Source organism: Charadrius vociferus, unplaced genomic scaffold (assembly GCF_000708025.1).
Source record: "Charadrius vociferus isolate BGI_N301 unplaced genomic scaffold, ASM70802v2 scaffold244, whole genome shotgun sequence".
Classification (NCBI taxonomy): domain Eukaryota; kingdom Metazoa; phylum Chordata; class Aves; order Charadriiformes; family Charadriidae; genus Charadrius; species Charadrius vociferus.
Genome location: NW_009648822.1, coordinates 5,123,138 through 5,146,254, shown reverse-complemented (window position 1 = coordinate 5,146,254; position 23,117 = coordinate 5,123,138). Strand labels below are relative to the sequence as shown.

At 39.1% G+C, this 23,117-nt stretch overlaps 1 protein-coding gene across 1 annotated transcript in view; it reads left to right on the top strand.

The window, feature by feature from the left end:
• Positions 1–23,117, top strand: part of ATG10 (autophagy related 10) — an 84,046-nt gene that overhangs the window by 40,254 nt on the left and 20,675 nt on the right. The window contains exons 3-4 of the mRNA XM_009886886.1: positions 11,858–11,984; positions 19,728–19,825. Coding sequence (XP_009885188.1) covers positions 11,858–11,984; positions 19,728–19,825 — 225 coding nt within the window. The remainder of the gene's footprint in view (positions 1–11,857; positions 11,985–19,727; positions 19,826–23,117) is intronic.

The following is a 23,117-nucleotide window of genomic DNA, read 5'->3' as shown; positions in this document are numbered from 1 at the left end:
ATTGATATAAAAAGCCAACATTTGCCTTTTTGCTATAAACTGCATACAGTCCTGTCGAATTCAACATATGAAAGGTTCTGGTACTTGGGAACTGATTCCTACAGCCATAAATTCTTGATCAGTTCACATATTACTTCCAGACTCAGCAAAGTAAAAAATGCAGAGGTCCTCCTTTACCTGAAATGTAATGGAATAGGGACCTCAACAGTACTGTTTGAAATATCATATGGACACCAGGCCTTTATTCTAAAAGTATTCCTGCAGGGATTGCAGTTGAGTTGCAGAAACCTATAAACAGAAGTTAAGAAAAAATCAATTAAATTCTGTCTTTGATTTTGCTGCAGCACTACCATTCATAGTCTCTGCCTTATGAATAAAGTTATCATATAGGATGTTAAAAATATATTTAATGTATTTTTAGTTGCTTTTTCTTCCTTTACATCCTTTGTTTTGCACATGACTGAATTTTAATATTTAGGAAAGCATGCTCTTAGTTGATTCTAGGTTGATTCCTTTACATAACCAGAAATAATTTAAGTAGTAAATATCTGTTTCTGTGGGACCCTATTTGGGGTACATGCAGCAGCATGCAGTACAATAAAAGGTTCTTTCAGCAAATGTTTAGAAAAATACTTTCCAAGAGATCTGCACAAGATTAGAATTACAGAGTGCTCTCCTCTTTGGCTTCCTGTTTTGGAATTAAATGCCTTCGGGACACTTGGAATATCTCAGTTTTGAAAAGCAAGAGCAATTTAACCAATTAAATACTTCATCATCTTAGCTATGATTTCAGTTAGTCGTAAATAGGGTCAAAAATATGAAATAGTTCCTGAGATACCTTAATCAAATTGAAGGAATAAATTAACTCCAGTAGCCGTAGAGTAGCTTTTGAGGGAAATTAGAGCAGATAAAATGTAGCAACAGTCAAAGTGCCGTTCTGGCTCTTTCTCTGCACATGTATACAATTACAAGGTCTTTCCTTACTTCTTGTATCCCATGTTTCCGATATTGAGCAAATTGCTTTCTGATACGGTCAAGGAAGTTGGGGCTGCGGAGCCTCTCATGCTTTGTGCCCTCCGAACACACAAATCACCTGCAGAGGCCAGTAGGTCATGGTGGTTTTCAGCAGGGCCAGGAGTACCCGGGCTCTGTTCCCTGCTCCAGCGAGTGTTCGGTGACTCACGCAAAGTGGAGCAGGACAGATGTCACCTCCAGTGCTTTGTGGCTCCGTGTCTGAAGTGTTCTTCTGAGGGAGGAGAAATGCACCTTCGAGTTTCCCCAGACAGGAGGAGGAACTGTGCAGAATGGGTGAATGCAGCATTGAGAGCAAGGAGGCAAAGATACCAGCTCTCCTTCTCCTTCTCAAGTTTTCTGCTGCTCCCAAACCAGAAAAATTTTTTGGAACAATTTGCTAATTGCTTAAAGTATTCTACATAGCTTACTTACAAAGTTTGAAGGAAAATTTAGATATGCTTGTTGAACAGTTGTAAACAGAACGGTGTCTTCAGGTTCCCCCCACCTGGAACTGAGAAGTTCGACTACCAGAAGAATTCTCCAACATGAGATAAATTAATGTATTTAATAGCTCACCTACTATGTGGATTTTGCATCTGTGTAAAATTTCTGTAGTAACACTGTACATGAGCTTGGCCAAGTGTAGCTATGTATGTCTTGCTTTTTGTAAACCTTCTGCTACAGCGGTGTTGTTTGTTATTGTGTTTATGAAGTATTGTTGACCATTACAGGTGTTTTTTACCACATACTACAGTGGAAATATTTGGGTATTCCTAATTCTGTATTGTGTTTTCTTGTCAAATAAAACAGAGTTTGCAAGAAGATGGAAACTGTTAGAAGATTCATTCTAGACAGAAACATTGTAAATAATTCATACAAATTTTCTACTTGGCTTCAAAGAATTGTAAAGCAAATTCCAAATTCTGAGTGTTGGAGTACAGCTGGCTTCAAGGGGCAGTTGTATTGAGTTGTACAAAACTCTTGGTAGTGTGTTACTGTAGCTGAAATCCATTTCTACTTCAGTATTTTCTTTATTTTTCCATAGAAACCTCCTAACCATATTATACAGCCGTAGGAATATAGTATAGCTATCTTCATTGTTAGATAATACCTGAACAGGCAATTTTTAATTGCAAGACTGTATTGTATTGTGTCTTCTCATTTGAATTTTGTGAATTTTAGCTGCATTTTTTCAAACTACAATCACTTCTTTGTAAAGCCTGCTACCAGTTAAATTTGCATTGAGATCTATTATGGACCGCATTCCTGGAAATTAATAGTATCATGTAATACAGCATGGCAGTTTTCATTTGAGATCACATTAATAAAAGAAGTCATTCAGTACTTTCTTTCCAGCCACTATGTATGTCTCCAACCTACATTTGGGCTGGTTGTGTTCAGTGACATTTGATAACATTATATTTATTAATACTTAGAATATTCTTACAGAGTATTTTGTTTGAAAATGAACTGAAGGGCTTTTGACCTGCCCAAATCTGAATTCAAAGCTTTGCATTTGTGATGTAACAGTGATTAGAGAGTAGAAAGTAAGTACATCGGTATAACATCATATATTAATAAAATAAGCAGTTTTTCAGAGCAGGCAAAAGCTGAACTTATTTGACTTGATAGGGTCTAGTTTTGTTCCATTAAAAAATGTTTTTGTTATATTTAGGCATTTCCAAAAAGAAAACAGTCACTGGATCCTAATATGCTATCCGTTTTTATTTAAGTGTAGGAAGAAATTCAGATTTTTTTGGGGGGGAGAATTTAGAAGTAAATTCATAATAATTTTGAGCGATAGTTAAAATTTTTTGATTAGGATTATTTTGAATTTGAAATAGATAATTTCATTTTAACTTCATGTTCCTGTTATCTTAGTAAGAGAATAATATATATGCTTTAGCCTTAACGTATAGTTAATGTAATTGGATCTCTCATATTCAAAGAAACTAGTTGTAATTAAGCTACATTGTTTATGATTATTGTTTCTAATTGTTGTGCTTATATAATACAGGCTATGGCCAAGCTTAGATTAGCATCTCAGGTAACTTTTAAGTTGCATCGTTTGGACAGATACGGACTTAATTGGATACTATTTCCTTTCTCAAGTAGGCAGCATGCAGCCATTAGACTGATTGTGGTAAGTCGCTGTCCCGGTGACACTGCCTTTCCCTGACAGTGCCCTGGGTGGTTCAGTGCAGGCAAGCCGCCCTGAAGCCCCTGCCCAGCCCCACCATGGCTACCAAGCCCGTAGCACAGCAAACGACTCCAGAACTGCACCGTCTCTGCTTCCCTTTCAGCCGCTTTTAGTTTAACTTTAAACCTTTAACTTCAGATTTCATGTTTTTATAATGCCAGATTTTGTGACAATTTGAGCATTTCTGTCTGTAACTTTTTTCACTTGAATTACTGCTAAACACTGTCTGTCAGTCTTGGCACCATGTACATACAGTTTCCCATCTGAGAAATTAATGAGGATTTGAGTTTGTCTTCTATAAAGTAAAGGTTTGTAGGCATTTGCTGTCAGTCTCCCCATTGAATTAAGCATGGCCAAAACTGGGTTGCTGCTGAGATTCTCAAAGCAGAAATAGTGATCCTTCTTCTAAAAAAATAAAACTGCCCTAAAATACAACTGAACTGCTACTGTTGTCTTCTAGTGTAGCTTTTTTTTTTTTTTTTTATCTTTTTGCCTGTTATAAAGCATACAGCCCAATCCTGGAAGCACTTCAGTTCAGAAAAACAGTAATATTGTAAAACAGTACTTAACCTCAAAATAGTAACTTACTCCAATTTGTAGAAATGCATGATAATGATGAAAATAATGGGAAAATCCTGTTTCTATGAAATTCCATGATATAAAACTTTGCTTGTGTGTGAATTTGATTATTTTTTTTTACTCTAATAATTGCTGCAAACTAACTGCAACAATATGTAGTTATACCTGCTTGGTCTGTTTTTCATGAGCCTTGAAAACTCTGTGCACCTCTGTGTATGTGCGTAGGTTATTCTCATATGGTATCACCGTTGAGGACTGGTGTGTTTTGCAAGGGTTTTTTATGAAGGCTTGTGAATGAAATTCCAAAGCTTTCTATTAAACACAGGTGGGTTTTTTTCGTTGTTGTAATCCTAGAGTAGGAAAATTCACATATCTGACACACAAGAGTTCATATCCACCAAAGGACATGTATGCACTTGGCAGCTCTGGCCAAAATTTGGTCTGACAGAATCCCTTCTCACCTGCCCCTTAACCTGGGATATTCCTGGGGGCCCTGGTGGGAGTCCAATCCCAGGTTGGTCGTGCCGTGAACTTCCAGGGCCCGTCTCACCTTCAGGAGAGGCTTCTGAGAACATGATTGCCAAAATGTTCCCTGCAAAAGATGGCCAGAGGATTTGCTGGTTGTCCTGTATTGCCCTGTAGTATGAGGAAAGTTACGGGTAATCCTGATTTCGGTTATGTCCTTTGGCAGAGGGGCTGGAAGAGGCTTTGAAAGCGCCCGACTCCTCGGGTGTTAGAGTATTATGGAAGCTGTTCTGCTTCATATGGAATAATGAAGTATATGCTGGATGAGAGAGAAAAAGACTGTGGGATGATATTTACAGCACTCAGAAGAAGAGGCTGGAGTCTCCGTCCCTGTAGTGGGACATATGCAGAGTGATCTCCATACCTTATGTGTCCTGTGTGACTTTTCTTACAGAAAGGCTAGTAGCAAAACCGAGGAGGTACAGGTACCACCATCTCTATTTGCTTATCTCACCATACTTCTTTAGAAAGAAGGACTGCTGTAAATGCCTAATTCCGAGGAATAGTATTGACAAAGAATGTTGGTTGGAGGTAGTGGAAATAAATGCATCCATACAGCTTACTGATGAGGTTGCTGTGTTCTGCTAGGTCTGTGTCTGTAGCTTGCACCCTTCTTTTAAGAATTTCAAATAGTGTAGGTTAGTCCATCCTCCCTCAGCAGGTGTGCCGTGTCCCTCCAGCTCCTTTGATTACCTTGCCTTGTGTCCTAGCTTTGATGGGGGTTAGCTGTAGTTTCCACCAGAAGAGGTTTCCTAACATGCTGTGTCTCAGTCCTTCAGCCCTTCCTATGTAAAAAAGGATAAAACGTTTCTTCTGGAGGAGGAAAGAAGCCACCAAATTCTGCATTTTATGTGACAACCCGGGAAGAAGGAAGAGTGTTTTTGAAAGAATTCCCCACCTTTATGTGAAGAAAAAATTCACAACTGTTCTGTTTTCATGGTCCATTGCTTCTTTTGCTTGAATAGATTTTGCTTTCACTTGTGGTAGCAGTTTTAAAGCAATCAAAAGACAAATCTAATTTCCAGCCATTAGAAGCGATTGTTAATGCATGAGGGACTACTGCAATTTTATGTGCTGTGTCTTTTTGGGGTGGAAGTCTTGGTTTTGGTCTTTTGGTATGCCTTGAAAGACAAAAGGCTGTGGGGTATTTTTGTTAGTAGCCTGTATTTTTGGGGTGAAAACAGTCATTCTAATAATCACTGGATGTTTTAACAGTGTCATGGTCAGGGTGCTGACTTGCAGTCAGATTTTCCTCTGGGAAAAGAAGTCTTTCAGAGATCTGTGTGCCTGTAGGAATCCATTGCCTGCTTACATTAACTCAGCTGTGGGTTTCTCCAGTAGTGGTGTAGTGGCTTTTCAGAATAGCTACATCTTCCAAAAGGAGGCTCTTTGGACATGGCATTTAGTAATACCACTGTCTAATTTAAGGGACACTTTCTTTCTCTGTTATTGAGGGGCAGTATTTAACCAGCTTCTTCACTTGGCTAACTGAATTTAAAGAAATCCAAGATAGTGGGGAGGGTCTTGTAGGCACATACGGAAAATAAATCCCTAAGGTAAGTTTATTAGTCTTCAGAGCTCTTTTGTTATCCTCATATTGCCTCATCTGTCACGAATGACGGTGGCACTGGAAAACACATGGAGGGTTTTGGTTTGCGCATATATACTTCACATAAAAGAGCAATATGTTAATGTATATAAAAATGCTGCGACTGGTGGCAAAGACATTTGTACACCGTTCATCCTACACTTAAATTATTCAGGAAGATGTCCACATTTTTATGCATTTTTACAGGCTGTGATACAGTGGGGTAAGTTTGATTAGAGCCAATAAATTTTAGCATAGTATGAATATTTAATGGTAAACGGAAAATACCAACAATCACTTAATGCAAACTGGCATTCTCTTAGTATATTAAAATTAAAAAACCCCATGTGCTAGGATGGTTTTGAGGTTCTTGCAAGTCTTGGTTTGTCAGCTTTTTTTCCTCAGCATGTTTAGTTTTGCAAGGAGGTTTTTTTCATTTACCAGGCCTCTTTACAATTTTCGAGTAATGTTTCATTTTGAGACTTGAATCCAGGCAACGGGCATTCTGGCAGTTCATCCTTCGCTGAGCCAGCCAAGCTCCTGTCCCCTGCCATCCTCCAGCTTACGGGGATGGTCAGAGCTGGTTGTGAGGGCGTGAGGTGGGCTGCTGCCCAGAGGTCCAACTCTCCTCCTCTCTAACCAGGGTTGCCTTGCTGACCGCTGTGACTCCACGCTGCGTTTTCAGCATGGAAGGGAAAGGGAGGATCAGCTCCGGAGATTTGAGGTCTGCGTAAGGTTGGGGGTTTACCTGAGACTCTACACAAGAGGGACAAAAACCAGCAGCAGAATTGACCTGCAGAGACTAGACCTGTGGGGGCTGCAGGCAAAAAAGTGAGACACGGTCCAAATAAATGTGGAGAACACCCAGGAGGAAGAATAAAGAGCGCAGATACAATCTCACCACGCTGCCGCACCCTCCACATTAAGCTCTGTTTTAATTCTATCTGATGCAGGCTGTCCTACCATTCAGTTTTCATGTTCCATCCCCCCATTTGCCAAAGGGAAAGTGTTGAATGGGGAGGGGAGCTGCTCCCTGGAAGCTCTTGTGTTTCACATGGTAGCTCAGAGTCATCTCTGAAGAAAGAGAAATGCTGCGCTGGAGAAATAGCGATACATTTGTTTTCAACTTTAGAGGCTGAAATGAAATTAAGTGTTAATGTATTCCAAGCAATGAAATCAGATTTGCTTACTAATCTGGATTGCATCTCCTTTTTTCCCCCTTCACAATGAAACCAGCGGTACCAGTAACTGCCTGCGTCACCTCTTCCTCCCTTTCCTGCTTGCAGCCCAATCCGGCCGTGCTCCTGCAGGAGAATTTCCCAGGAGGCTGGCCTGCGGCAGGAGGAGAGGGAGGTCAGGACAGCAAGAAAGGAGATTAGGAACATGAGAATTGGGAGAAAGGCAGCAGTGACTTGTGATCCAGGAGAAATGTGCCTGCTGTTCTTTAAAGCACTTCTCTCAGGTTTTTTTTTTCCCTCAAAAAGGGCATCAGGGCCTGCTTCTGCATTTCAAAGAGAATTTGGGCTGAGCAAGGAGGGCTGGCTCCGCCTTCCTCTCCAGGTGAGGTGGAGAGAGGGAAATGTTTGGTGTCAGCAGGGAAAAATCCCTTTTTTATCAGGTAATTCTGTCACCTTCCCAGTTTACCCTGTCCCTTCCCTGGCCTTTCCCTTTCCTTGGGAGCCCTCCCTCCAAAGGTGACCTGCCTTAACCCGTACCTTCCTGCTGCTCTTTAGTCTGCGGAGCACAGTTACTGCTAAAGAGTATCAAAACATGCTATTAACTCTCTTCTGCTGTCAAATTAACTTGTTACCAGGGGATTTTAACTTGCCTTCTTCATCAGGAGGAGTAAAAATAGTACAAATACGTTATTTTGCCTTCAGAACGACATTTCTTATCTATCGATTTAAAGAATTCTGCATTTAAAAAGGAACAAGTCAACTTAATTTGTTTAGGGGATACTTAAAGGTTGAGAACAATTTTATATCAATTGGATTTAGTGATAATTCATTTATGATGGAACTAATATAATTAATTAGGTAGTTGCTGCTTATCTTTTTTCTAATACATACATTGCTTTTAAACATCTGCTCACCAGTCCATTATGACAGCACAAGAATGATTTTACATGAGAGCAATAGAGGAGCAGATGCTTCCTGATGACAACTTCCCAGTTTGTTTAGGAAACAGTCAGTGAGTCCTGGATTCACAGTTTTAACTTGAAGCATGGTAAGCATGCAAGCAAATTTGCAAAGCAGAAACAAAAACTTGAGAAATCAAATTACTTCATAACATTTTGTAATGGTTGCAGTTTGGTCAATGCCCCTTTTTTGTTAATGTTTCTATTTTATTTTTTTTAAGCACAGATATCTTTTTTTCGCCTTTACAAGATCTGAGCAAAATTATGAACTTGTTTTGTGATGTGTGTACATGTATGAATATTTTACAGCAGTTACAAAATCTTCTGAAGTTAAAATTGATTTCAGTATTGTCTATTACAGTAACTAAAATTCATCGTTAGCTCAAAAAGAAACAGAACAACAGTATACATAAAAAAGGAAAGTAGAACAATTACTTGAAGAATAAAGTTAAATAGGCTATCATATGACAGATTAAATCAAAATTCTGTGTGGTTTTTTTTTTGTTTTAATAAGTTACTCCTGTGTTTTATATTTATGACTTTATCAGTAGTTGGTTAAAGAGTAAAAAATAAATCCCTTCTTTTTGGCTGATACAAAAATCTCTAAGGCTCCATGGCTTTATTCAGCCATGCATAGATTTTTAGATGTTCCAGAGATCACCTAAAATGACTGTACTCATTTTATTCATCTCATCAGCAAAGTTCATCTCATCAGTTAGAAAGATACCATCAAAACTTTTAGGATCCAAAATGTACTTTCCCTGCATAAATACAGTGCGTCATACTTAGAGAGACTGTAAAGTACAGGATTACACATCAATGCTGTATCTTTTTATGTAAAAAGTCTTGAAACTGCTGTTTACTGAAAGGAATGGGGATTACAGGTAACCCTAAGAAGGATTCAGCTATCTGCCTTTGTATGCAAATCACAAATACAATGCGCCCACTTGTCACTAGAAACAGCAGAAAAAGAGATCTGAGTATCAGAAACTTACTTTGAATAAGTGTAGAAACTTTGTAGTAGACCAAAGTCCTTCTTGATACAGAGCACAAGAATGTCGGTTTCAAAGCTTCTTTGAGCTTTGTATTCAGCTGAATGCTTGATTTCAGAAACTGCTTAAACTGTCGGTCAAAAAATCCAGCGTAATGCAAAATAAATGTGTCCAAAGATAATCTGCTCTCTAAAAGAGGAAAGCGATAAAGCTGCCTTCTTACCTTCTCTGCTGCCTCTCCTGCCATCAAACTATGCACATCTTCTGGGAATGCCACTGGATAAAATCACCTTTCTCTGGAAGTAATAGGATGTTTTAGGAAGTACCTCACTGTCTTAGCATCTGTCTGGTAATGGCAGAAATCCTTAAGGTTTCTCAGTGGCCATCTCAAGGAACAATGAAATTAGAAAGAACTCTCCTTTGCTTTCCTTTTCCTAATCCAGAAAATGAATGTAGAAGTTGTTTACCAGCTGATATCCATGCTAACCCAGTAAATTGAATTCTTAATGATGAAGTTGTTCCTAGCTTAATTTATGACTTTCTGAGATAGTAAGTAAGGTTTTTATAAAGCATGTTTTCCCTGAGGGTATACAGGTTTGGAAATTTCATTTTTGAGTGAGCATTAATGTATTTCTTTTCCTAAGTATTTGGAGGTAATAAAGAATATGGCTTCTTTATCATTCAGTCTAAAATAGTCACATATTAGATATCAGTATTTATGTGAGGGTATACAGTCATTTTACCCTTATATACAGTAAGCAGGAGAGAGAAGTATGTGTATACATACAGCTTTTTCTAGAACAATAGTGTTTAATACATGAACAGGCAGTCTTCCCATTTCCAGGACAAGTATTTTTTTAGGGCAAGGTAAGCTAGTGACTAAGCAATACCCAAGGTCATAATATCTGATGAAACGTTAATGTCTGTAAAGCAGTATGATTTTGCTTCCAGGAGGTTGATCTGAAAGGGTTTTGTGAATTTTAATGTATCAGAATATGGACTTTTTCCCATCCCTATAGACTTGAAAACCAATCTAGTTGTTTTTTGTTTTCTTTCACCATGGGCTGCTGCTGTTCTTTCTTTTTCTATTCTCATTAAAGCATTGAAATGTTACCAATTTTAAAGAAAGTTCAGCTTACTATAGAGAAGAGATTTCTGTTTTCCTCAAGAGATTTTTTAGTCTGTATTTCATATCTGATCAGAAGGTATGACATGTGAGGAGGAAAAGAACTTGCCTTCTTAGTCTGTTACATGTTTGCATGGGAACTGGGCACGGCATACCTAACTCTGCCTGGCTCGTGAAGTCAGATACAGTAATCATCATTGTCCCTTCTGGCATGTTGTCTTTAGTATCCCTTCACATACAGTTTTTAAAACTAGGTTAACACAGAAAGCACTTTCTTTAATGTTCTCTTTCAGTGCTTTAGATATCTGTTTCCTGATAAGCTGAAATCAACCATTCCTGCAACTGCCCAGAATTTCCCAGAAACCTTCTGTTCTGTGAGCATCTATGATTTTCTTATGTAATGTCTGAAAATGTATTTACAGTACCTTGGTCTGTGGCTTCCCAAGGTCCGGGCTTTCCATTTGTGAATCTGTGTGCCTTAGCAGCATCTGGTTGTCTAATACACTGAATTTGGGGAAAATCACTTTTACGTGGGCTATAAAAAAAAAAAAGAAAGTATTTAATGTGTCATTAGTGTTATAGTTTATCAGTTCTTATATCTCTTTATAGATCGATTCATTGCTGAGTTGAATTAAGGATGTGAGATAAAAATGCAAAATAGCTTTAAATTTCTTTATGTTAAACCAGCATAGTGTTCAAAGGATGCTGGTTCTTCTTTCCTGTTCAGTCTTTTTTATTTTGCTTGGACAGAGACAGTGAGCCAATATTCACAGTTGCTTGGCAATAGTCAAGTTCTGAAACGCACACCCAACCTGTGGGGCATTATGGTTGCTTAGTTCATGCATGTAAATTTGAGGGTTTGAAAACTGAACAAGTCCACACCTATAGTGTCTTCTTGGAAAGTTTATTCTAACATTTAATCTTAATGGCATTATTCATTTAATGGTTTCATTTTCAAAGCTGTTGAGTATCTACAATTTTTAGAAAAGTCAAAACAACTGGGTTCTTAGCACTGTTTGAAGATTTATTTGAAATGTTAGGACATCTGTGCTGCAACTGGAGTATATCTCAATGCAGTTAGTTCTATCTCTTCTGATTTATTTGAAACCTACACTAAACTTAACTTACTTTACAACTGAAATACACATTAACAGGAAAAAATTATCTCCATTTTAGAAGTATTATTAGCAAAAATCTCTGGCAAAAGCCTTTAAAGAAAGTAGAGCAGAGAATTTTTGATGGATACATTTGGTTTGTCTTTTGGCAAGCAAAAACAGATTATTTAAGGATACACTTTTAAAATTGTCTACACTAAAGGTAATGAGGAAGTATGCAACTGTAGTCACCTTATTGTACCAGTCATTGTGCTGTAAAGATTTTAGAGAGCTTTTGTCTCTTGCTTACAAAAAAAAGCAGCCTGCACTTAGAAAGACCTCAATTCTGCATATGCTTACACATAGTTCACGGTTTATGGAAGTAAGTCTGTAAGATGCCTTTGTAGGTTTTGGACTTTTGTGATTTTCTTGCTAGCATTGAAAAATTCCTTTGGGAATCCAAATGAGTAGTGCTGTGAAAGGGGTGATTGCCATTATTTGTTCCGTATATTTATTGAATTTATTACAATAGTAGTAATTACTTTTCCCCTGATACAAATAAAAAACTTGATGTATTACTGTGTTCATGTTTGTTGTTTTAGGAGGCTTTGGATGACTCTCAAGTAGCTGGAGTTTGTGCAACAGAAGAAGTGATTCGCTATGAATATCACGTCTTGTACTCCAGCAGCTACCAAGCACCTGTGCTTTATTTTAGGGCGTGCTTTTTAGGTAAGACCAATCTTCTGTTAGGCGAAGGGAAGAATAAAAATAAGTTGGATGCAATAGATGTTAAAACCACAGATTTTGTATTAAATTGAGGAACAGAGTAATGATCATATGTAATAGGAAAGTAAGAGATGAGGCTGTTCACCAGTAAATTTTGTAATACTCCAGACACAGAGTTTCAGGACCTTGGAGTAGATGATATCATCTCAGCCTGAAGGAGGCTGATCTTTGGCTCCTGGCACCTTGCCTGTGGTTGACTAAAACTGCTGGTCATTTTTCTTGTTCGTTTCGTTAAATGAATACAAAAGCTTAAAGCTGCAGGTTTGAATTTGGCTACAAAATAAGTGGACATAATTACAGTGCTTCAGCAGAACACTGTCTGTTTCTTTGGAGCCTGAATTTGAGCCACAAGGCTGGGGTCTAAATGTACCTTTACAAGTGTATGCTGTTTTCTATTTAAATTTGCTGCTTAAAAAAATCCCCAAACCTATAAGGTATTGCCTTTTTCTATCTATTAAAACCAGCTCTTGAAACACTAACTGGTCTTCTTTCCTCCCTGATATGTACATCTTGTCACCCATTACTCAATTGCTATAGCCACTGTGATTTCACTCACCATCCTGTCAGGAAGGAAGGAGGAACACACAGCCTCCCTCCAAGGCTGCTGTTAGTGTCACTTATTTAATCAGAAAACATAGAGTGATCACACTGCAGCACTGGCTGTACTCTGTTCCTCTCTGCCCAAGGACTGTGTACCTAGGGCGGAGGGATTGAAATCTTCAAGTCATTTCATTCAGTCTCCTGCATGGTATCATGGTCATCAGCATCTTTTGTGTTTTGAATAACCTCCTAACTTTATCTAGATAAAGATGTCTGAATGTTGCCAGTGATATCTTTTCCTTTTTAATTAAAAAGTAGCTTAAGCTGCTTTGAATGTGTTTGGTAGATTTAATCACTCTCTGCCTTATATTGTTTAATGGTTTCTAATTTTGCAGTGTTAGCGTTTTAAAAGGCACTTTAGATTTAAAATTGAAGAACAAATTCTCATAGACTCCCTGGTGGAAAGATTTTAGTCTGAGGTGCAGTTTCAGGAATGGATAATTTGGGGTAAATTTTCAAACTGGGACATGGGGAATTGGGGACATTGCTCTGCCTTTTACCACCAACAGAACTCATTTGCACGCATCCTGCTGCAAATTTATTTCTGGAATTATTACAGGCATTTACAAATGTGCAATGTTTTGCCTTTAAACTTATTGTGCAGACAGGAAGATAAAGAAAGTTTTGCTGTAAGAGACAGATTAACCTATTTGTGGTCCTGAAAAATGACATCTTCTTGGGTTTAGCTGAATTAATAGTGCACTGTCTCTACAGAAGAGGATGGAGATGCTGCAGGTAGAGGAAATAGGACACTATTTCTACTGTACTGTACTTTCATATAATTAGTATTCACCATAAGCAGTTAATCACCAGAGAAGAGCTCCCAGAGACAAAACAAGTTGTTTAGCTTGTCAGCATCAGGGAATCGGAGGTGTTGAAACATGACTCCTTATAGCTGGAAGTGGATATTACAGAAGCTAGTGGATGATCTAATGCACAGTCGTAGTATTATGTGCCAACAGCTCCCCTTGCAGTACAAAACTGTAATTGTTCCTACAAGTACAATTATGTTTTGAAACACTTCTTGGGAATCTTTCACAATGGAAAACAAGTACTTTTTTAGATAATTCGTAAAGTCACCTGGGTTCTCTTCAGCATTTAACATTCTCTTTTAACATTTAACATTCTCTGACTCTTGAAGAGAGAAGGATACAAAATGCTGGCAATAAGTATTTTTCCTATAATGTTTTGAGCTAGTATTCTCTGATTTTACTTACGGATAGCTTACTTTCGAAAAGGAAAAATTCTGTTGCCCCTGCAAGTTGTTTGCCCACCTGTGCTGCACTGTCTGAAGGTCCCAACATGGGGTTTTCAGGAATGTGCAGATGACAGTCACTCACAATCACTTGAGATATCTGACAAAAGTACCTTTTGGCTTGTCCTGAAACTGGTATAAGGAAAACTCCAGGTGATACCCTGAGATTTTTTTCCTTTGAGGTAATAGTCTTCATGTCCTAGGCTCCTTACCTTGTTTCTCAGACAACTAGTATTAATCAGTGCATTCCTCATCTGAAATAATCGGGGAAGAATCTTCTGAGACCTACATCAATTTCCCAGTCTAAATTCCTACCATTATTTGTAGATTAAGTAACAGAACCGGTTCCTCACAAGTCTCTTGTGAGCTGTTCATGGTTTCCCTTGAATCCTGTCCATACTGATCTTCACGTTAATTAGAGCTTGTTGCAGGAGGTGAAGGTGAGCTGTAATCCTTCCAGTGTTTCCACAGCCCTGCCCTGTCTTGCCTTCCCCAGCAGCAGGGCACAGAGTTTGAATTCAAAACGCTGCTTCCTCTCTGGCAGTGTGTTAAGTGGCCATTACACCTCGAGGGCTGCCTAGGAAATAATAATTCTTCTGTTCGACCTGACTAAGTAGTTTTGCTTGTTTTGCAATATTCACTTCCTCGCTTTGTATGTTATAATAGCAACTGGTGCCAGACTGTCCAAATCTGTGCTCTTCCAAATAGCTTCTTCAAAAACTTTTCTAGAGCAATTAAACCCTGCCTTTCTCCCACCGTATGTGAGTCCAGTTTTCATTGACTTGGTCTCTTACAGTCCCTCCTAGGAAAAAGGCTCCCAGCAGAGTTGCTGGGGAGATCTTGCTATCATCTTCAGCGTGGTTGGCATCTTCAGGAGCATGTGTCAGTGAGGACATCCAGTTTTCATTCCTCTTTGCTAGCTCAAACATTACAGACCCATTCTTCCTGCAGAAGGGCAAAAGTTGCATTGTATCCTTATCCTTGCTTCTGTCTAATTTGGATGAAATAGCTTATTTTGTGGAATTCATCTTTAGACTTTTTTTTTTGGTGAGATGAAGTTTGATATGTAAGGTAGCATGAGCTAAGGGTTTGAAATCTTAATTGCAACAGAACATTTTGAGAGACATCTAAGCTTTTTGGTAGTCTCTGGGGATAGGTGTACAGGGAAGATCTTGTTCTGTGCAAGGTCAAATACTTCAGCTGGAAATAATGATTAAGTGTGATGAATATGTCTGGAAAGATGTTTGGGAACATTATAGAATACAATAAGATATTTTTAGGCTACATATATATATGTAAGGAACATTTTTCACTACGTCATGATACTTACCATGTGGCATATATCCCTAATTTCAGACCTACTGAAGTCCCAGTCTGTGTCAGGAGCTCAAGGCAGTGGTCTTCAATACATCAGAGTCTTAGACAACTATGTTTCCTTTCTCCAAAATCAGTCTTATGCATGCCATACATTTCGGAAATGGGAGCCCTTCTTCCTTTCTCTGGCTTCTGAGATTACCAAATAGGTAGTTGAAGAAATGCATGAACCCCTGCTGATATCTGATGTCAGCAATTAGCCCTCTTAGAGACAGATGGTATAGGCAATTAGCCTTCCCCTTCAATGCTGGCATCAGCCAGATGGGCTGGGCTAGGTCCAGTAAGCTTTCTTTAATCAGCAGAGTGTTTTCCCCTCTTCTTAGTCTTTAAGATGTCAAGGAACTTTGGTCTTTTCCTGAACTGTCATTGTCTAAAGCCGTACATTCAAAAACCTCTTGCACCGACAGTGAGGTAGCAGCAACACAATCACAGGTGGACACAGGCATCATTCAGGAGTCACTTTGCATGTTAAGAAAACAATGCCTTGTCTCACGCTTCTCTTCTTATTTTTCCAACAAAGGTAAAGGAAGAATCATGAATGCTGGCTAAGCATTGAAAAGAAAGAGCAGAATTAATGGGAGTCAGTAAGGACTGCAGCCTAACTCCTCCAGAAAAGGAATGGGATTTTCGAGTTGACCTGCTCAAAATACGACTAGCTCTCTGACATATAGATAAATCCCTGCCAATAAAAATCATGCTAATCAGTGGTTAGAGAGAGGGAGCTTATAAGATAATGTAACTTCCTTCAGCCCTGAAGGCATGACTTTCTGTATTCATAACCATACCGGGCCTGACTGATGCTCTTTCCAGAATATAGACTTACTCCCTGAACTCAACAGCATGTAACCACTGTGTCCATTCTTAGAGAAATAGTTCCTCTTAAGACCATGTCCCACATGAACCTGTTTTATCATGGCTTTGGACATAAATAAAATGGAATAATTTGCATAGTCAGATATTCTCCTAAGCTGTAAGGGTGTTTTTCTTTTGTAGGGGTGGTTTCTTAAAAGTACAAAAACCGAATATTTCTTTGGAAAGTATGCCAGAATGAAGCCTCAAAACAATTTGTGCACCATTTCACCAGAAGTGCCGAATAACCTTTAATTAGAAATCTAAGAAATAATTAAAAGCCCTCAGTAAACATGAAGAAAACAGAATACAGCAACTTAAAAAGCCTGAAATTTTTCTCTGAAAAATGTATGTGAAATTTCTATGCCTGAAGAATTTCTGCTTTTTGCAGAAATTAAGGTGCCAAGTCAGCTGGGAGCTACAACTCATGTGTCATCTTAATGCCACACCTTGCTGCTGTGAGGGGGCACTCAGCCATCTGCTTTTTAACTATATATTTGTGGTGACATAAATGAGTTAACCCCAAATGGACCGTCGAGACAGTTTAAATAATAAAAATCTGAGTTTGTGATAGAAAAGCTGTAGTTGTTCTTGCCTGACTGTTAAAGCAGATGAACTAGTTGATTAAAGCCCATAGTTTGTTAATGGCAGAGGCAGAACCCATACTTAGGAGTTCTTGACTCCTATCCTTTATCTCCTTTCTCTCAACAAAAATCTTAGTTGGTTACTTCCCAGGCCTTTTTGGCCTTTCTTGCTGGGTAGGTGTCAATTTTATTGTATCAGAGCCTGCATTTCAGAGAGCCTGGGTTAGTACTGATGAGTTGATGGTATGTCATGTGCCAGACTGGGGCATTATACGCATGGAGCTTCAGTCAAAGGTACAGTAAATCTGGCATGACCCACAAGCAGCTATTTCCTTTGACTCTCTGTGATTATTTAATGAGCTGAATTACACAAAACGTACATATGACCACAAACTTCCACTTCTGTCTGCACACATGCTCCCAGCTAGACTTGGGGTAGGACTTGGGACAAGCAGCAAGCACCTCAGCAGCTGTGTCATGAGTAAATGTACTGCTGGGTGAATCTGAAGCCTCTACGTTCCTCTCCTGCCACTTCTCTTGGCTTGATGCTACTTTTGCCTTCTTTTTCTGGCTGAACTTTTTGAGTTCAGCTCCATCACGGGAAACCGTGAGACAAGAAGTGGAGAGGCTGCTTGGCTCAGCAGGTGCCACGGTGGCCCCTTGTTGCTATCAGCAACAATTACAGACTGCTCTGTCAGCCCAGCTGGAAATCTGAGGTCTCAGTGGGTTGCAAGAATCTATAACAGGGCTGCTAAATGTGGGAATGCTGGCAGCCCTGGAAAAAGGGGTCTAAAAGTGCCCAAAGAATACAGATATGTGTTTTGTGCAAATCTGGGAGCTTGCGAGTAAAATGGATTCAATTATATCATCCGAAGCAGATGACCACACAAACTGAGTAGTTTTAAAATATAAAGCACACCTCCAGCCAGATTACCTGAAATGGTTCCTTCTGTCGGTCATTTTAAGATTTTAATGTAGTTGTTTTGTTTTGTTTTATTTTATTTTATTTTATTTTATTTTATTTTATTTTATTTTATTTTATTTTATTGAGAGAAAAAAACTCTTTCAATAGACGTTTAAGTTTTCCTCCCATCGAAGAGGATGGGGAAACTGCCCATCCACCCCCTCTCCTTTTGCATGGGTCTTGGCAGTTCCCAGCTATGCAGCTGAACCTCACATCCATTTTAAGTATTGATAACTTATTCTTTCCTGCTGCGTCTGGCGTCCCATCTTCTGACCTAGTCAGTTGAATAAGAATTTACAGGAACACAATATTTGGGAACATGTATGACAGCTTACTCAGTTTAAAAAACACACTTAATTCAAACTCATTTAAAGCTCAGTGAAATATACCAGAACAGTGCAGAAAATTCAAAATCTGGGGGAGTTTAAATCCAAGCATGTTTCAATATGTAAGTGTATAATCGGAATGCCCACATCAATTTTTTGTTACTGTGTGAAACATTGCAATTACTCTGTATTAACTATTAACATTTACTGTCTATGATCTCAGTCTGATGTGAGGTGAAACTTTTGGTTTGGATGTATTTGTATTTTTCTGTGAAATGAAAATAAATCTGTACTGAAATATGATGGAAGATATACTGCTTCTCATACGTGAAGTAATAAAATCCATGAGGTAAAGGCAAAACTCAATTTTAACTATAATATGATTAATGCTTCAATAATATTTGATCGTTTCTGTAAATGAGATTAATGGTTAGAGTCAGAGTAATCCGTTCCATGTCTATGACCTGAATTTGCTCATGTTACTTTAAAAATTCACCGATACAAAGAAAGGTGTACTGAACGAAATATAGAGTGGCAAATCAAATCATACATTATGTGGTTCTAGATTTTAGATTTGGACTTTCTCTGGATTGTCTGTGTTGTCTTCCCAGGTTGAATAGAAAACAGAAAACCAGAAAATTGCAAGTATTCATCGCATCTTATTACCTGCACACAGATGATCTGAGCATAAATACATCCCTCTAAATTTAACTTATGCTCTTGTAATAAATTTCTTAGCAAATGTTAGACTGTGTCCAGCACAGCTCTCCTACCTGCCATCATGAAGGCATGATGGTCTAGCAAATCTCACATTCATAGTATAGCTAGTTAATATGCTGTTGCCCTCTCAAACACTATTTGCCACATGCTTCTGCTATATGGTGCTTATGTAAGTCCAGTGCTTTTTTTCAAATATGTGCAGAAAATAAGATAAAACAGAGGCTGTAGGCAGCTGGTTTTAACTTATATCTAAACATGGCATTCAAATGTTAATTGGGTGAATAAATCTTCTTCATTTTACAGACATGAAAATGTCAGTAGAATAAAACTATTTATCACAGGATAATGGTTTCTGACACCTAATAAATGCCAAGATGAAGCTACTTATTGAAAGTATATCAAAATATTCTATTGCTGTTTGCCAAAACCAAATATTCAGGAAAAACTGACATGCCTATTTTCTAAGTGGTTGACACTAATATCTTGGCATAATTCTAACATCACAACTAAAAACCTGATGCAACAATGCTATATAAATGCAGCTCAAGAAAAAATTATGGGCATGTAGGTTACCAAAATGCAGTAAAATTTTGTATGCAGAATTATGTTCCTTAGATTTTTTCCTACTCTCTCACTATGAATTGCATGTATTTACTTGAGATAACTCGTCATGATATTATTTTGGGGTTTTAAATTTATCTTATCCAGGCATTGTTTTACAAAATTAGTTTAACTTTGTACCTTACAACCAGAACAGTAAGTTGTTACTCTCAAGTGACAGAGAATAAAGATGAACAGGGAATTTAGGATAGTTTTATGTGCACTTTCTGTCAGCATTTGAGCAATGCTCTTTTAGAGTTACGGGGCCAGAAGGGGCTCAGTCACATTTTGCTGTTACTTCTTCTGTCTGCTTCCAGATAATCAGTATTTTCAGATTTACTTTTGCTATTCAGTATTAAAGATATAGCACGCTTAAGAGCTTTGACTGTGGATGGTTGTTTCCCACCCTCACAGATGGAAGACCTTTAACTCTGGATGAAATATGGAAAAGTGTTCATGCAAGCTACCAGGCTCGTCTGCTGGAGGGGCCCTGGGACACTATTACACAGCAGGTGAGAAACCACTGGTCCTTTACAAAATTGATGGATGCAATATATGCCTCAGTCCTCAATGGCCTTATTCCCCTCCTGGACACAAGTTAAATATACAAAAGTCTAACTGAGATTGTGCTGAGCTACCAGCAATAATTTTAGTTCTGGATTTTGAAGGATATATAGGTGTTCACCATGTAAGACTTAATGTGACAGTATCTCTCATTTAAAATACTTTTCCAAAACCAATCCTGAAAACTTCAGACAATTTCTGAGTAATCATGGATTTGGGTAAATACAAAAGTAGACTTGCTTATGCAAGTAAAATATATTAGTGTAACATTTCACAGATTGTCTGTTAATCAAATTACCAAAAAAGACTGTGTAATTTTCAATTTTCAATAGACTTGCAATCCTTAGGATTGAAGGAGAGAAAATTGGTCTCTCAATCAAATAATGTTATTGCTGACGAATGTCCTTAAGAATCAGTAGTTAATGAAAGCCGTGTTTTACAAGAGAAAGCAGATTAGTAAACTGGGATATCACTGCCTTCTTTTAGAGCTATTCAAATCACTTTTATTTAAAGTGGTTTTAAAGTCACCAGATCATTTCGGCAACCATTCCCAGACTTGTGATGATGGCTCTCTTGAAAACAGTCACACTTGTTCAAGGAAGAGTGAGATATGATTCAGAGCTGAGTTGGTTGCTCTGGTTTATTCCCTCAGCTCTAGGCCTCCAGTACAAGTTTGGACAAAGAATGGAAACTCACCAGGTGTGAATTTTTTATCATCAGACAAAGATAATAATGCGGCCTTTCTTCCTCCCCTTTCCTTCCTTGACTTTTTGATTTTAGCTGTTTCCAGGTACACAGGTCTCTTACCACAGCAGCTGGCACAGCAGGGATGTAACCCCAACTGAGTTCTACAGGTGTTTCCTTAATTCAACTAATACAATTTAGTTACAGGATGCCTATTGGTACTCAGTCATGGGAACACAAACAGCATTCATGTTTTTGCAGCCACGGACTATTATTTATATCATAATAGCTCCCTGAGAACCTAACAAGCGTTGGTTTTCTGATGTTTGCTCTGTGTGTCTGAATTCCAGTTGTGAGTTTGCAGATTCTCGTAATACACGCGTTTACATAAAGTATTAATTACCCGACTTGTTTACTGCAGAATGAAGATGAGAAAATGTTTTAATAAAATAACGTTTTATGGTAGCAGATAACTAATTTTCTGCACAAGAAAGTATTGCACTTCAGATTTTTCAGCACAGTTTTATGATTTATAGCTGAAGTTTCATATTTGTAGCTAAGTCATGACTGTTTCTGCATAGAGAGGCAGAGGATTCAATTAACTTTGCTTTCACTGCATCCACCTTTTTGCATTCCTAGCAGACAGAGACCAATAACCCTGCGGTCGGATGTTAGGTGTCCTTTAGGGCTGAAATCTCTGGTATTTCCCAGCTGAGCTGTTCTGACTTGTGGATAGTTTATATTCCCATCTGCAAAAATGTCCATGACAATCTGCTATGTGCACTCCAGAGGTGGTGTGCCTTCTCTATGCTCACACTATGCTGTGGCCTGAAGTGACATTTAAGCTCCTCTGTAGAAAGCACAGTCTCTTCCTATTCATCTGCAAAGCACTGTGAGAACCTACAGCTCTGTGTAATTGATAAATCATAACGCAATACTAAGAGAATAAAACATAAACAAGATGTTTGGAATGTGTAAAATGAGAGTGGTGGAAGCCAAAAGGAAAACCTCGTCACTCCCACCCAGACATTATTTTTGCCTCTTGAGGAACACTACAGTAAAACTATCCTGCATCTAACAGCTGGAGATGTGTGTGAGAAACATGCACACAAAGGCTTGCAGAAACAGGTTTTATGGGTGGTAAAGTGTGTGGAGTGCTGAACCTGTTGTCTCTGGGACACTTCTCCAGGGGTGGTTCAGCCAATGTGAGTCCAGTGACAAACTAAGATGTAAGAACTCCGGGTTCTTGGAATAGAGTTAGCAGGGCTAATTGAGAGAGCTTTAAACTAGATTTGAAGGGGGATGGGCATGTAATTGGGCTTGCTAGAGAGGTGCCTGGGGGTAGTAGCTCAGCACTTGTGGGGCATCGTGATAGTATTTTTGAGAATCGGAAGGCCCAGCACCCCTCAAGGACAAAAACTGCACACTCATTGGCCTTTCTGAAATGCCCATACACTAGTGTGCGCAGCATGGGCAATAAATAAGAGGAGTTAGAGATCTGCGTGTGGTCACAGGACCATGATCTCATTGCAATTACTGAGACGTGGTGGGATAGCTCACATCACTGGAACACTGTCATGGAGGACTATGTTCTCTTTAGGAAAGATAGGCCAGTGAGGCGAGGTGGTGGAGTCGCTCTTTATGTGAGAGAGCAACTGGAATGTATCGAGCTCTCCCTGGAAGCAGATGAAGAGCAAGTTGAGATCTTGTGGGTGAGGATCAAGGGGCAGGGTAATATGAGAGACACTGTTGTGGGTGTCTATTACAGGCCACCTGATCAGGATGGGGAAGTTGATGAGGCCTTCTACAGACGGTGAGAATCGCCTCACAATCACAGGCCTTGATTCTCATGGGGGACTTCAACTACCCTGATATCTGCTGGGAAGGCCACACAGCCGGGCACGTACAGTCCAGGAGGTTCCTCCAGTGCATTGATGATAACTTTTTGACTCAGGTGGTGGAGGACACCACAAGGAGAGGTGTACTACTGGACCTAGTACTGACAAACAAAGAGGAACTGGTGGAGGATGTAAAGGTTGGGGGCAGACTGGGCTGCAGCGATCATGAGAAGACAGAGTTCAGGGTTAAGTGCAGTATGCACAAAATGACAAGTAGGGTTGAAACCTTAAACTTCAGGAGCACTAACTTTGATCGCTTCAAGGAATCGCTTGGTCAAATCCCATGGGAGAGGGCTCTAGAGGGTAAGGGACTCAAGAGAGCTGGCTGCTATTTTAAGTGTCACTTCCTCCAAGCTCAGGATCAGTGCATCCCGAACAGGAAGAAATCAGGCAAGGGAAGAAGGAGACCTGCATGGCTGAGCAGGGACCTTCTGAAAAAGTTCAGGTGGAAGAAGGGAGTTTGCAATAGGTGGAAGAAGGGGCTGACCGCTTGGGATAAGTATAAGAATGCTGTCAGGGTATGCAGGGATGATACAAGGAAAGCCAAGGCAGTCTTGGAATTGAACCTGGCAAGGGATGTCAAGGCCAATAGGAAGGGCTTCTTTAAGTATATAGGAGACAAAAGGAAAACTAGGGAAAATGTGGGCCCGTTGTTGAA